Here is a 12,756-nt window from a genome sequence, read left to right on the forward strand (position 1 = left end):
GGTGCAGCCCTCCAGCCAGCTGGCAACCCATTTTACTGTGTGGGTGTCGACACCACAGTCCCCCAGTTTCTTAATGAGAACAGGGTGAGAGACAGTGTCGAAAGCCTTCTGGAAGTCCAGGAAGACTATGTCTGCTGCTACCCCTGCATCTAGCGATCTGGTGATCTGATCGTAGAAGGCCACCAGGTTAGTCTGACAGGACCTGCCACTGATGAACCTGTGTTGGTTGCCCCTAAGCATGCAGTCCCCTGCTGGCCCCTCCTGGATGTGTGCCAGAATAATTTTCTCAAACAGCTTGCCTAGGATTGAGGTAAGACTAATTGGCCTATAGTGTCCTGGGTCCTCCTTCCGTTTTTTGAAGATGGGAACCACATTGGCTCTCTTCCAGTCCTCCGGCACCACACCAGAGCACTATGAGTGCTCGTAAAGCCGTGCCAGGGGTCCTGCAATGACCTCGGCCAATTCCTTTAGAACTCTAGGGTGGAGATCATCCCGACCGGCTGACTTGAATACGTCCAGTCCCTCCAGAAGCTCCCTAACTAGTTTCTTGCTAACCCTTGGCCCAGGTATGCCTCCCCTGGGGCCCGAGGGGGGCCCAGCAGGGAAGTTGCTGTTCTGGTCCCTACTTAGGAAGACGGAGGCAAAGAAATCATTAAACATGTCTCTGCCTAGTGCATGCCTCTTCTGGGCATGCACTGTGCTTTGTACAGGGGCATGCTGAATTGAAAGTAAAGTGCTCTTTTTTTTTTCATGTCTGTAAGCAGCCATTGATTTTTGGTAGGGTTTATTTTTATGTACCAAAGTTCTGTGCTGGGTTGGAGCCGAAGTCTAAGAGTTAATGGTTTAAACTTCCTCCTGGGTATCTGTTGTTCTGTGGTTCATTATGGCTGCGTTCTTCTTTTTCCTTCTTGCTCGAAGCTTAGTGGGTCCTCAGGAGTTCAGAGTAGCATGCTCTAGTTCTCAGCCTTTTTGGGCTCAAGTCATCCATTGGAAAATGCCAGCTCATAGCTTTCATTCAGTTTGACTTCAGCTGCAAAGAACTTGGACCACAACATGTTAAAACATTTTTGGCACTATGGATTCCTTTTTGAAATCTTTGGGTGAGTTACTTGCTAAGGTGCTATCCTGCGGTAACTTTTTCCTGCGTTTACTATATAAATCGTATGTAGCTATATTCACACCTAATAGTGCTATTATTGTGCAACATTTTGCAGCATCCTAATTGAGAACTGCTGGAACTAAAGTAAAGTTTGCATCCAGCACAGCTTTCCAGCCTCATGTCTTAGAAACCTCACTTGCTGCTAGTTGAAGTGGGATGTCCCTCTAGAGCAGTGATTCAACCTGGATGAGAATACTCTTTTAGAGGTGCCACACACTAATAACACTCTCAGGTATAGAATCATGGAAGGTTAGGGTTGGAAGGGACCTCAGGAGGTCATCTAGTCCAACCCCCTGCTCGGAGCAGGAGCAATGCCAAATAGATCATCCCAGCCAAAGCTTTGTCTAGCTGGGTTTTGAAGACCACCAAGGATGAAGCTTCCAACACCCCTTTTGGTAACCTGTTCCAGTGTTTTACTACCTTCCTAGTGGCAAAATTCTTCCTAATATCTGATCTTAACATCCCTTGCTGCAACTTGAGACCATTGCTTCTTGTTTTGTCATCTGCCACCACTGAGAACAGTCTAGCTCCATCCCCTTCTGAACCTCCCTTTAGGTAGTTGAAAGCTGCTATTAAATCCCCTCTCAGTCTTCTCTTCTTTAAATAAGTCCAGTTCCCTCAGCCTTTCCTCAGAAGTCATGTCCCCTAGCCCCTTCACAAACTTCATAAATCAGAAAAGAGTTAATGAACTACCTGGTGTTTAATTAGTCCTGTCCTTCGTTACCTGAAGGAAGAGCTAAGGAGTTACATTCCAGCACAGTTGGTGGCAGGCTTGAGGGGAAGCAGACTGTTGCTTTCACAGCAGGGCTAAGTACAGATAGTCAAAGAGCCGAAGGCTGAATTGATTCAGTCTTGGCAGGTTAGTCTAAGATGGAAAGATTGAAGCCATAAGCATATGAACAGACATTCACTCGATTCAGGAAAGTCAGCCAGATGCTTGCAGTGGCACAAGCTAGAAGTCAGGAGGTGCTAAGGCACTGCTTTCTGGCATGTAGCCAGCATGGGCTGTGTGCTCACTTCCTCTTCCTGCTGCTCCCGAAGTCTCTGGGATTTACAGTCCACAGTCAGAACAGCAAGACTCTGCAGGGTTGCTTATCACTTCCCCATCCTGCTTCCAGGTGTCTCTGGGATTTGTAGTTCACAATCACAGCCAGCAACAAGTAAACAGGGCAGGGTGACTCCATACTTTGGGGAAAGGAAGTTTAATCCCCCTCCCAGGCCCCAGATCCCAGCAGGGGTTTGCTTGGGGGGGGGGCAGGGGAGGGGCATTGAGCCAGTCTTTGAGGCCAGTAAGTCAGCCCTCACTGCTCCAGCTAGGGAGTAGAGCAGTGGGGCAAGCCCTGATCTCTGGAGCAGACAGCACAGCCCAGCCCAGGGCTGTGGGATGCTGGGGGACTCTGACTTAATTTGAACCAGGAAGAGGTCCAGGACAGAAGTTTCATAAACTGGTTTGACTTAAATCAGTTGAGTTGATACTGTGTTCAACCAGGTGCATCTTAAACCAGTTTCAGCCATTTTGAAACTGGTGTATGTGCAGTGAATTTCTATTCTGTTACAGGTTTAAACCAGTTTCTGATCACTTAAACTGGTTTATGTGTAACTTCTGTCTCTAGTCCAGGAGACCAGACTGGCTAGGATCAGGAACTAAAGAAACCTGCTCCCTATTAGAGCCTCCTCAAAGAGAAAGAGAGAGAGACAGGGAGGTCTGACTGTCTGCCAAAGAGTGAGCTTAGAATTCACGGTCATTTTTATTGAACTTTAAGTACCCTGGAAGCAGGTGGTATTTTAATGTGACCTGGTAAGGAAGTGGCTTCTGGCTGGAATCTTCTGGAGGTTGGGTAAATCAGCTAAAGAGTCAAAATGACATAAAGGCAGAGGCATGCCATTCTGTTTCCTATCAGATAAGGTGTGTCCAGAGATGGCAGACCACAGAGCTTTTGAGAGGGGCATTTTTTGTGTGTGTTTTCTTTTTAAACCTCTCTCACCATGGCTGCATTGCTCTCCTCCACTTACCTCTTACTCTAACTGTGTAGTAATGGTGCAATTAAAATTTATGCTGTTTGGGTTAAGAATTCATCAGCTGGACCCTGAAATATTTGTCCCATCATTGTCCTGATTAAAAGTTAACCTCATGTTTTCAGATTTAGTTTGAGCTTTCCCCCTGTTTATTCAGTGTAATTAGTCAGTTAAAATGTGGTTGGTCAAACTACAGATGACACTGTTGAACTGCTGTTGCCCTTAAAAAATCTGCCCCTCCCTCCCCCAAGAGAATCAGCTAGCTATGGAAAGGGACCAAAACACACTTAGAATTAAAAAACTATGCTGAAAAAGTTTCTGATTTGGCATTTTTTGTGACATGCACAAAAAAGTTGCAATTACAAAAGTCAAGACTATGTAATGAAAGACTTTTGGTTGATTTTTGTTATGTTTGTCTTGATATGGAAATTAATTTAAATAGGTTTAGCAGGGATGGGAAAAATGAGTTACTGTGCTATGTGGAAAGATGGTATCAGCATGCCATTGTATAGACTATCGCCCATGAAGCACTGAGTGATGGTCCCCATAGCAAGCTTTTAGACCCACAGGTTGTCACCATAGGAGTTTGAATGGGCTCCATGAACTCTGGCTGGTGACAATCTTGGGTTGCCCAGCCATTGTGGTTCTTCCCTGCGTGAGCTCAGCCTGCTGCCACCACCAGGACCAAGCACTTAACTCTATTGAGAACCAGCAATTTTGTGCCTGAAGCATGGCACAGAAGGTTATCTGCTCTGTAGAGTTGTATTGTGTCGTTGTTCTTTTGCAATCCTGTATATAAGTCAAATGTGACTCTTTTTTTACCCTTTTATGGTTCTTTTTGAAGAGGGGGAAATTTTGTTTAGTCTGAACAATACATTACTAGCCAATGGTACTTTTTTCTGCTGTGTAAGGGAAAATATGGTATCCTGTTGTCTGTGCTTTATTAGTTCCATGCAAGGTCTCACTTCAGTACTCATCTGTGTTGTGCTTATCACAAGCCCTGCTCTTTCAGCCATTCATTCAGCTTCTTTATTCCAAATTGTTCTATGACTCCAGTAAGCTCTAAAATGAAAACCACAAATGAAAAATGATAAAGGATGGGAGGAACTCAAAAGGTTTTAAAATCCATGTACTTGGAACCAGCTTCCAGGGCAGCTTGAGAATGGTGGTTATCTTTTGTTGCTAGTCAAGTATGTGATAGCTTTGCCTTATCTAGTTTCTGGGGACTTCCGTAGAGCAGCCTAAGAAGAACTGTGCCAGCTTCCCATAGCAATAGAGCTTGTAAATAGCTTAAATCTGCAAGCAGACAGATTTTAAGTATCTTCTTCAAGTTTTCTTCCTCATCCATTAGAGTTGTCAAGGTTACTGCTAGCAGCTCTCATCTAAAGCAGCACTATTAACTGTTCAAATCGCTTATGTTAGTCGTCCGCGTGCCCCATGGATTAGGCAGATTAATATGAACATGCGGCAAAAAAAGGAGTGCACAATTGAACAACTTTGGCTACTTCAGAAAAGGCATTTTTGCCAAGGCTTTTCTTGTCCTCTCTCTCCTGCCTACTCCTCCTTGCGGTCTGCAAAATTTTTATATCATCTTTTGACTCTAAATTGATTTAAAAAATATTCTCCTTCTCCTTTGTCCTCAGGATGGGGTGGGGGTAAGGGGGAGGGGTTGCATTGAGGGACTATGAACTCTGGTATTGGCAAAATCAGCTGAAGAGTGAACGACCAAGCTTTTACAGTTGTGAGGCTGTGTGGCCTGCTAAGTTGCGGGTTGGCCTCCCATTTTTGAGCTGCCTCTTTTAATAAGAGGCTTTTCTATAAAATGACTGGCACAAAGACCTTTCAAATTCTAGGTTTTTACTATCTGTTCCCTTATTACCTTGAAATAAGCGTTTCTTTCATTTAAAAAAAAAAAAATCTTCCATGCATATCTGGATTTGGAAGCCTTTTCATAAAGAAAATTTCCATTCCCGCTGGATGAATCCAAAGGAGTTTATAAGCTATATTAGACAGATGGGCTATAGAAATAGTTTGGTCTAAGTCTTTGTTTTTCTGATTCATTTCAAAGAATTCCAGGAAAACGAACAAGAAAGTAAAGTTACTATTTTTTCCTAAAGTGTTCCCGCCATCCATTTTACTTAAGGTAGGCAAGAAATGGATGAGTTTTGCCCTGGTCCCACACCTCTCTCGGCTAATTCTTACAGGGTGGAATGCTGGAGTGCAGCATTCGGATTAAGAGATATCTTCTTAGGATTTTAGTATCATCCAGATAAGCTTGTCCACATGTTCTGATTTGTCCATGGTGCCTTTGCTTTTTCACAGTGAAGACCATAACCAGTTCCAGGTGAGACTGGAGTCTCTTCTGCTGTCCAGTTTTTCTCAGACCTAATGTTAATGCTGTTAACTTTCCTTCGTAAAATGGCATGTTTTCCTCTCTTCTGGTGTCTTATCAGTTAAGTAGCTTAGTTCTCCAGGATAATATTTCAGTATATTGACCAGATTGTGCTCAAGTCTCAGCATTCCTTACCTATGTTCAAAAGAATTTTTCTTTTTGCCTCCAGAAGTTAGTCCTAATACAGACATTGTTTTGAAGTAAATTAGTTGGGTTTAAGCTTCACAACACTTTTGTTCCATCAAGGAACCTGTATTACTAATGCAGTGATACTCGCCCAGGGTGCCACATCTTTGAAAGGATCTCTACCAAAGGTTTAGGTAGAGATCCTTTCAAGGGTGCCATGAAACACTGCCATTAGCACTGTCAGGTGTGTAAATAAGATAAACCCAGAGCTTTCAAATAGGAATTCATACGGTTGAAAACATTCTAATCTGTCGTGGTATTTGTGTGCTTTTTGCAACAGAAAAAATGCTCCCTTATTTTTTTTCTGTAGTCCAAAAAGCAAGCAAAAACTAAGAGCCGGCATTTTCTTAGAGGCACCTCAAGTCTAAAAAGGTTGAAAACCACTGTTCTAATGCCTCTAGCTTTTTGGAATGACCCGATAGAAACTGTTTCCTGATACTGGTGTTCCTCATACAATGTTTTTCATCAAGCAGCCAAATTCCCAGAATTAGAAAGCAGATTGTCTTCTGTACCTCCAAATTTATCAGGTGGACAGGTTCTTTTTATTGGAAAAAGCTCATTCCAGAAATCTTATAATCTCCACCGGAGTTAAAGCAGTTGTGGCATTTGTCTTTCGTATTTCTCTCCTGGATTCATCCGCTACTCATACGGATTATGAGAGGAGGGCCACAGCTAATATCTTGGCATTTTACTTTGACCAGAATGAGGCACAAAAACCAAAAAAATACTGAAATGAAGCTAAGAACATTCTTTTTTTCTATTACAGCAAGGAGTTGTGGTATCCAAGATCATTTGCATTTAGATAAAGGGAATTCTAAACTGACTAGCTATGCAGATAGAGGTTGGATGTAGATCTAAGTAAATGCATTCTCAGTACCTGACGAAGCTAGTCTCTTAATCACCCATGATTTTTCGTATTCTTCTTGGTTAAGTATCTATGGACACTTGGTCTAGTGGGGCCTTCTTCTTAAGGGTTTACTCAGCAGCCAACCTGTCCAGAACCCGAGATTCATGGCCTGCAGAACATAGATACCCATAAACTTGTGGACTTGCTGCTCAAAGTTGAATAGTCTTGCAAGTGTGCTTGTTCCTCTTATTGTCTCTTGCTCAACTTTTAAAGTGAGATAGTTCTTTTCTTTGTGTAGTAATCCTTTTCACTATAAGTAGGGATCTACTCAAATCCCGATTTTTGCGCATTGTATGGAAATTGAGAAGTCGGACAAAGCCTGTGAAATCTGCAACCTCCTCCCCCACCCCTTCCAGAATGTATTGAAAATAAAATGTTGGCTCCCCAGAGGGAGCCAGCAGTCCTCATGGTGCTGCAACACTGCTGCGCAGCCAGTAGGGAGGACGAGGGGAAGGGAGAATTCTGGCAGGGAGAACCCAAGATGGCTGCCACCTCTGGCCCTCGCCACTGATTTGCTGAGAGGAATGCCTGTCCTGCAGCCCTGCCACTCTCCACCAATTGGTGGTGAAAGGCAGGGTTGTATAATGGACAGCCGTCCCAACCAATCACTGGTGAGGGGTAGGGCTTTATAATGGACAGCCCTCACAGCCAATCAGCAGCAAGGGGCAGAGGTGGCACCAGAGCCTCTCAGTCCATTACAGATGTGGGGGATCCCACTGCAATCAGCCCTTGAAAATGGTGGCCAGCCCCACTAACTCCCCACACAATCAGCTGTCTGTCTTGTCGAGTTGGATAGATCCCTAACCATAAGAAGAACTATGTACACAATTATACTTTCCTTGGTTATTATTTTTTTTTACACAAAACTGAGCCTTGTAGGTGAGAAGGGTTGTCTGTATCCACCATGTTTTACATATGTGTAAACTCAGGATTTTATTTTTTTTTGTTTGTTTGTTTTTCAAAGGTCCATAAAAGATTGAGTTTTGTAGCCACTTTAGCAGCTGAGATTTCAGGAAGCAAGTATCCATCCAAAGAAATATGCTGTCTGGTTGCGTGGCCTTTTTTGTCTTTCTTGATGAAGCACTGTGAAGTAGATGGGCTGTCCTTAATTTTTTTTCCTCCTTGAATGAAAGGTTCTGTTGCTCTTCCTTTGGTTTTCCTTCATGAAAATGCTCACTTTTCATTAAAATTTCACTTTTTATGTGTGGAAAATAGTATTCAACTGAGAGGTAGTGTTTTTAACCCTTGGCTCCATTTCCTTGAGTTTTATTTTACTACTGTTTATTTTCCCAGTCATAATGAATTTTAGAGAAAACAGATGGCCAGAAAGGGGAAAGATATAATGTAGTTCCTTACAATAATTTTATCTTTGCTTAAATGAGCTGTTGCTCCATGAGGCTCGTGCTTGTTGATTCATCTGTGTTACAAGGAAGATATCTTTTGTCATTCCTTTCCTCTCACCCTCTTCTCCCCTCTCCGCTCCCCTGTCTGGTTTAATTCAGTAGAGAAGTCACATTTGTTCTTAGGATTTTGACTTGTCCTAATTCTTTTCATCAGTTATTCAGATAAAAAATAAAATGAAAACATCCTGTACAAGATGGCTAGCTACTTTTCCATAATGTCTACTAATCAGAGTGTATAGTTTTTCTGCAACTGTGGCAGTTGCCACAGGAGTTCGAAAATTAGATAGAAGTCTAAATTGCTCCCCTGTTGATATGACTTCAGATAGCTAAGAGGAAAAAAGACAAGAGGAGCCTCCATGTTTGGAAGATGAGCAGCAGGAAGCCATGTCATAATGAATCAAGGAGAAACAGTTGCCCTTGTTAGCAAAGGTAACATTTATCCTAAGAAAATATTTTTTACCTATGGCACAAATACATTTTGAGAATTAAAATGGCATTATTCTTGGCAACCTAGTCTTTCGTTGATAAGAACATACTTAAAATTGACTTCAAAAAGCCTTCTTTGGCAAAAATAACAAAAAATATTGGGTTGCATTTCATGGAATGGATTGAGGAAAGTATTGGTTGCTGGAAAAGAGAAAATAAGAATATTTTTCAGTCCAATATGGTAGGTTGCGAGTTGTTTAATGACCATTACTAGTCATGCCAGTTTGTGTCAGTCATTTTAGGCTTGTTTTACAGCCTTAGCTTTGAGATGTATGCATTTATTAAAAACAAACATACAAACAAAAAACATAGTTCCAGAGCTGCATCGACATTTAATAGTAATTGTTTTTGCTTTGTTACAGAGGGATGTTATATGTTTTCTAAAAGAATTAATGTTCAACAGTTGTTCAAATTCATGTTCACTTACTGAATTTTAATCATAGAATCATAGAAAATTAAGGTTGGAAGGGACCTCAGGAGGTCATCTAGTCCAGCTGCCTGCTCAAAGCAGGACCATCCCCAACTAGATCAGCCCAGCCAAGGCTTTATCTAGTCAGGTCTTAAAAACCTCCAAGGATGGAGATTCCACCACCTCTTTCGGTAGGTAACCTTTGCCAGTGCTTCATCCTAGTGAGAGAGTTTTTCCTAAAGCCTAAGCTAAACATCCCTTGCTGCAACTTGAGACCATTGCTCCTTCTTCTGCCATCACTGAGAAATGTTAAGTCTAAGCTTTTCTGCTAACTATTTACCTTCTAGTCCAAATTTTAAAGTTACTTCAGAACAAATTATAATACAGCTGTAATGGTAAACTTGCTAAACTACTCCCTGTACTTGTCCACTCATTTTCTTTTTGTGTATATATGTTGAGACTTTTCTAGTTGCTGACAGCTCTCATTCTAGAACTGGTTCGTTACCTCAGTGGTTCAGGTTTACAGGACATAAATTTCATTTTGTTTTGTTTTTAGTGGCAAGTGTTCAAAATTATGGTATTTTCTGGCTTTCTTTCCTTATAATAATTGTGCTTGTAAAAATATTTTATGGAGAAATTGAGAGGAAGTTGGTTTAGTTAATTCAAGCTAGACAACCTTTTTGTATTAGATGGTCTGTAGAAAGTAATGGTATCTTGTTTAAAAAAATAAAATCTTTGATCATGTGACTTTGCCAAGGCTTTCTTGTATTACTGTTGTGTCTGCTGCCTAGACAAATGGTTGTTCTTGTGCCCAGCCACAAATCTTGCAAATAACATGTTCAACCAATTTAATGTTTGAAATCTTTTTATGTAAGCACCATTTATTTATGATTAGAAAAAAGCCAAACCATTCAGGTTCTAATGGTATGCATAGTACTGTATCACTGTGTATAATGTTTTTGTTTCTTACATGAGAGCTGCTTTGTTTGAAATTGTTAATGCTTGTGATTTAAATTGATTCCAGTGAAATCTGTTTTATGTGAATCTGTTACCAGTTATGTATAAGACTTAAGAGAAAAGAAAAAAGGAAACAATAAAAAACCGGAATACTGCTTGCTGTCAGAAGTTCTTTTTTAGATGCAAGGCATCAAACAGGTTTTAGAAAATGGCTCTCTTTTTTTTTTTTTTTTCCTTTGGTCCCCAAGTCTACTACATTAGAAGTCATGATACTACCTTTGAATTTCTAGTCAATATTCCACCACTACAGGAGAGAAATGGTCTTTACATAGTAACAATACTTTTGATTTTCCTGTTGTATTTAGTTTTGTTCAATAGGAAAAACAGGATTGAGGATACTAGTACAAAATACTGTTTCTGTGCTTTACGTATTTGGCCATTTGTGTGTAATAGTCACTTGTACAGTTGTGGTATTTTTCACATGCAGGTTAGGTGCATAGCTCATGTTAGATTTAACAGTAAACAAGACAGATGGATAAATGATAAATGAACTGCTATGACAGCAGAAAGCTACAAAAGTTTGGAATATTTGACAGTGTGAAGGATAGAGCTCTTAGATGTTCAGGTTGCAGATTTTTACTCTGCGGAAGCACTGTATATGATATGCATCAAATTGACTATGTATGACATCCCTGATTTAGACCATCTTTACGCTGGTTAAGTAGTTTCCTTTTAACAGTGTTTTTGTGACATACGTAACAAAGTTTTGTAAAAAATAAGTAAATTAATAAAATATTGATTTAGTTTTCATTTACTTATAATTATACTTTTATGTTGGAAGAGATTGTTCATGCGCTGTTGTTGTAAGAGACAGTATGCTAAACAACAGTACCTTCCGGTGGAAAATAGTCTTTCTTTCAATTCTGCATAACTAAATTTATTCTACTTTAATATGCTATTTAGCATGGAGGAGGAAAGTCTCCTAAACAATATTTTGCAGCAGTTTGAGGCTAACTGTGAAATCTTATGGATGTGTTTTTCTTTTTCCCCTAACAGCTCAGCTTGGAGACTTTAACTCTACAGAACATCATTCAGGATACCTTGCAAATTGCCACTTTTTACCAGATCAGAACAAAGATTTTCTAATCAAAGTTGAATCGCTGCATGAACAGCACAGGTAATCATAATTTAGTAATTTGCAACCCCTTTTCTTCATTATTTGTCTCATGAACTTAAAAAAATAAATAGAGCGAAGACCATTTAAAGTTCCTAAAAGTTTTAGGCTGATGAGTAGTGTTGTATTAGTGTTGTGAAATAAACTTCAGCTTTCTAATTGTCTTTAAAAAAACCTCATGTGTTCTGAACTTGTTGTATATTCTGTGGTTGCACCTTATTGTTTAATTAAGTTGCATTTTAGAACAAATCTATAAATACTTGGCCTTGGTGAGGCTGCAGCACTTCACCCAGTTCTGGGCTCCACACTTTAGAAAGGACATGGAGAACTTGAGAGAGTCCAGAGGAGAACCACACATATGATTAGAGGTCAAGAGAACAGGCCTTATGAGGAGAGGCATGGGACTCTTCAGCCTGGAGAAGCGAAGGCTCAGGGGTGACTTAGTGGCAGCCTATAAGTATATAAGGGTGTGCATCAGGAACTGAGAGAACATCTGTTCACCAGAGCACTCCAAGGGAAGACAAGGTCTAATGGTCACAAATTGCTGGAAGATCATTTTAGACTGGACATAAAAGAAAAACTACTTCACTGTCCAAGTCTCTGGAGTCTGGAATAGACTCCCCCTTCCCCCCAAAGTGGTGCAAACACCTATTTTTGGATACCTTTTAAGAACTGCTTGGATGCTTATTTTGCTGGGGTGATCTGACCCCAGCTGACTTCCTGCCCCTTTGTCAGGGGGCTGGACTGGATGATCTCGAGAGGTCTCTTCCAGCCCTAATGTCTATGCAATCTGTGAACTATGTTCAGCGGTTTAAATGAATTAAATTGATTTAAACCATTGAGGGTAATTCGTTGAAAGCTTCTTGGATAGAGGGCTTCAAAGATCATGACTGATAGCCTTTTCTTTTCTGGGTATAAAAGAAGACATGGCAGTTTACTACAGCTGGACAAATGATCCATTTGGAAGTTTTGGATACTTAGGGGTATTTTTTTTTATTTGTTTAAAAAAATCTTTCTTCAGCATGGGTGAAATTTGCATAAAATTGATAGCAAGATTCCTTGATTCCTGCAGAGTAATATAAACTGAAATATTTTTTGTTGTTAAATACAGAAACACATTTCCGTTGACTGTGCGTTTCTGACACAATGGTATTGCACTGATGGGTACAGCTGACATTCACGCACATTCTGCTGCTAGGGTGAAGCTGAAATCTGGTTAAGCTATGAAAACAATTAGAGGCAGTCTTTTTCCTCTTGAGCTGGAATTTTCTGTCTTTGGTTTCATTTTAGAGATGCATTAAGTAGCTCTTGATATCTTAAGGCTGACACTTGCTTGGCAAGATTAGAAGCCTGGTCAGGAATTCGATCATTTTAGGATACCAATTTCATTGCTATGTTAGCTATATATAGCATTTTATTTTTGAGTTTAACACAGAAATTTGTTATCTGTCTCATTTGAAAATTTTAGGCCACATATATAACTTCCATCTTCTTCTGGGAAAGTAGTTTGTTTCCCAATAGAAAACGCGACAGTACAGATGTTCAGAATTTTTCTCCCAGAGCCAAAATGTCACTCCAGGAGAAAAATAACCTAGGAACAACTGGAGTTAAATACTACTAGGAAACTTTATCCTGGGAGAATGAATGTTCTTTTCTGACAGAAGCCA

The 12,756-nt window shown here is 40.5% G+C and overlaps 1 protein-coding gene across 2 annotated transcripts in view; it reads left to right on the forward strand.

Annotated features, from left to right (window-relative positions):
* Nucleotides 1–12,756, forward strand: part of PTPN3 (protein tyrosine phosphatase, non-receptor type 3) — a 303,867-nt gene that overhangs the window by 90,227 nt on the left and 200,884 nt on the right. For both annotated transcript variants that reach the window (XM_019509251.1, XM_019509252.1), the window contains exon 8: nucleotides 10,972–11,092. In XM_019509251.1, the coding sequence (XP_019364796.1) occupies nucleotides 10,972–11,092 (121 nt within the window). The remainder of the gene's footprint in view (nucleotides 1–10,971; nucleotides 11,093–12,756) is intronic.

This window comes from Gavialis gangeticus, unplaced genomic scaffold (genome assembly GCF_001723915.1).
Source record: "Gavialis gangeticus isolate Ggan-Ray unplaced genomic scaffold, GavGan_comp1, whole genome shotgun sequence".
In the NCBI taxonomy this organism is placed as follows: Eukaryota; Metazoa; Chordata; order Crocodylia; family Gavialidae; genus Gavialis; species Gavialis gangeticus.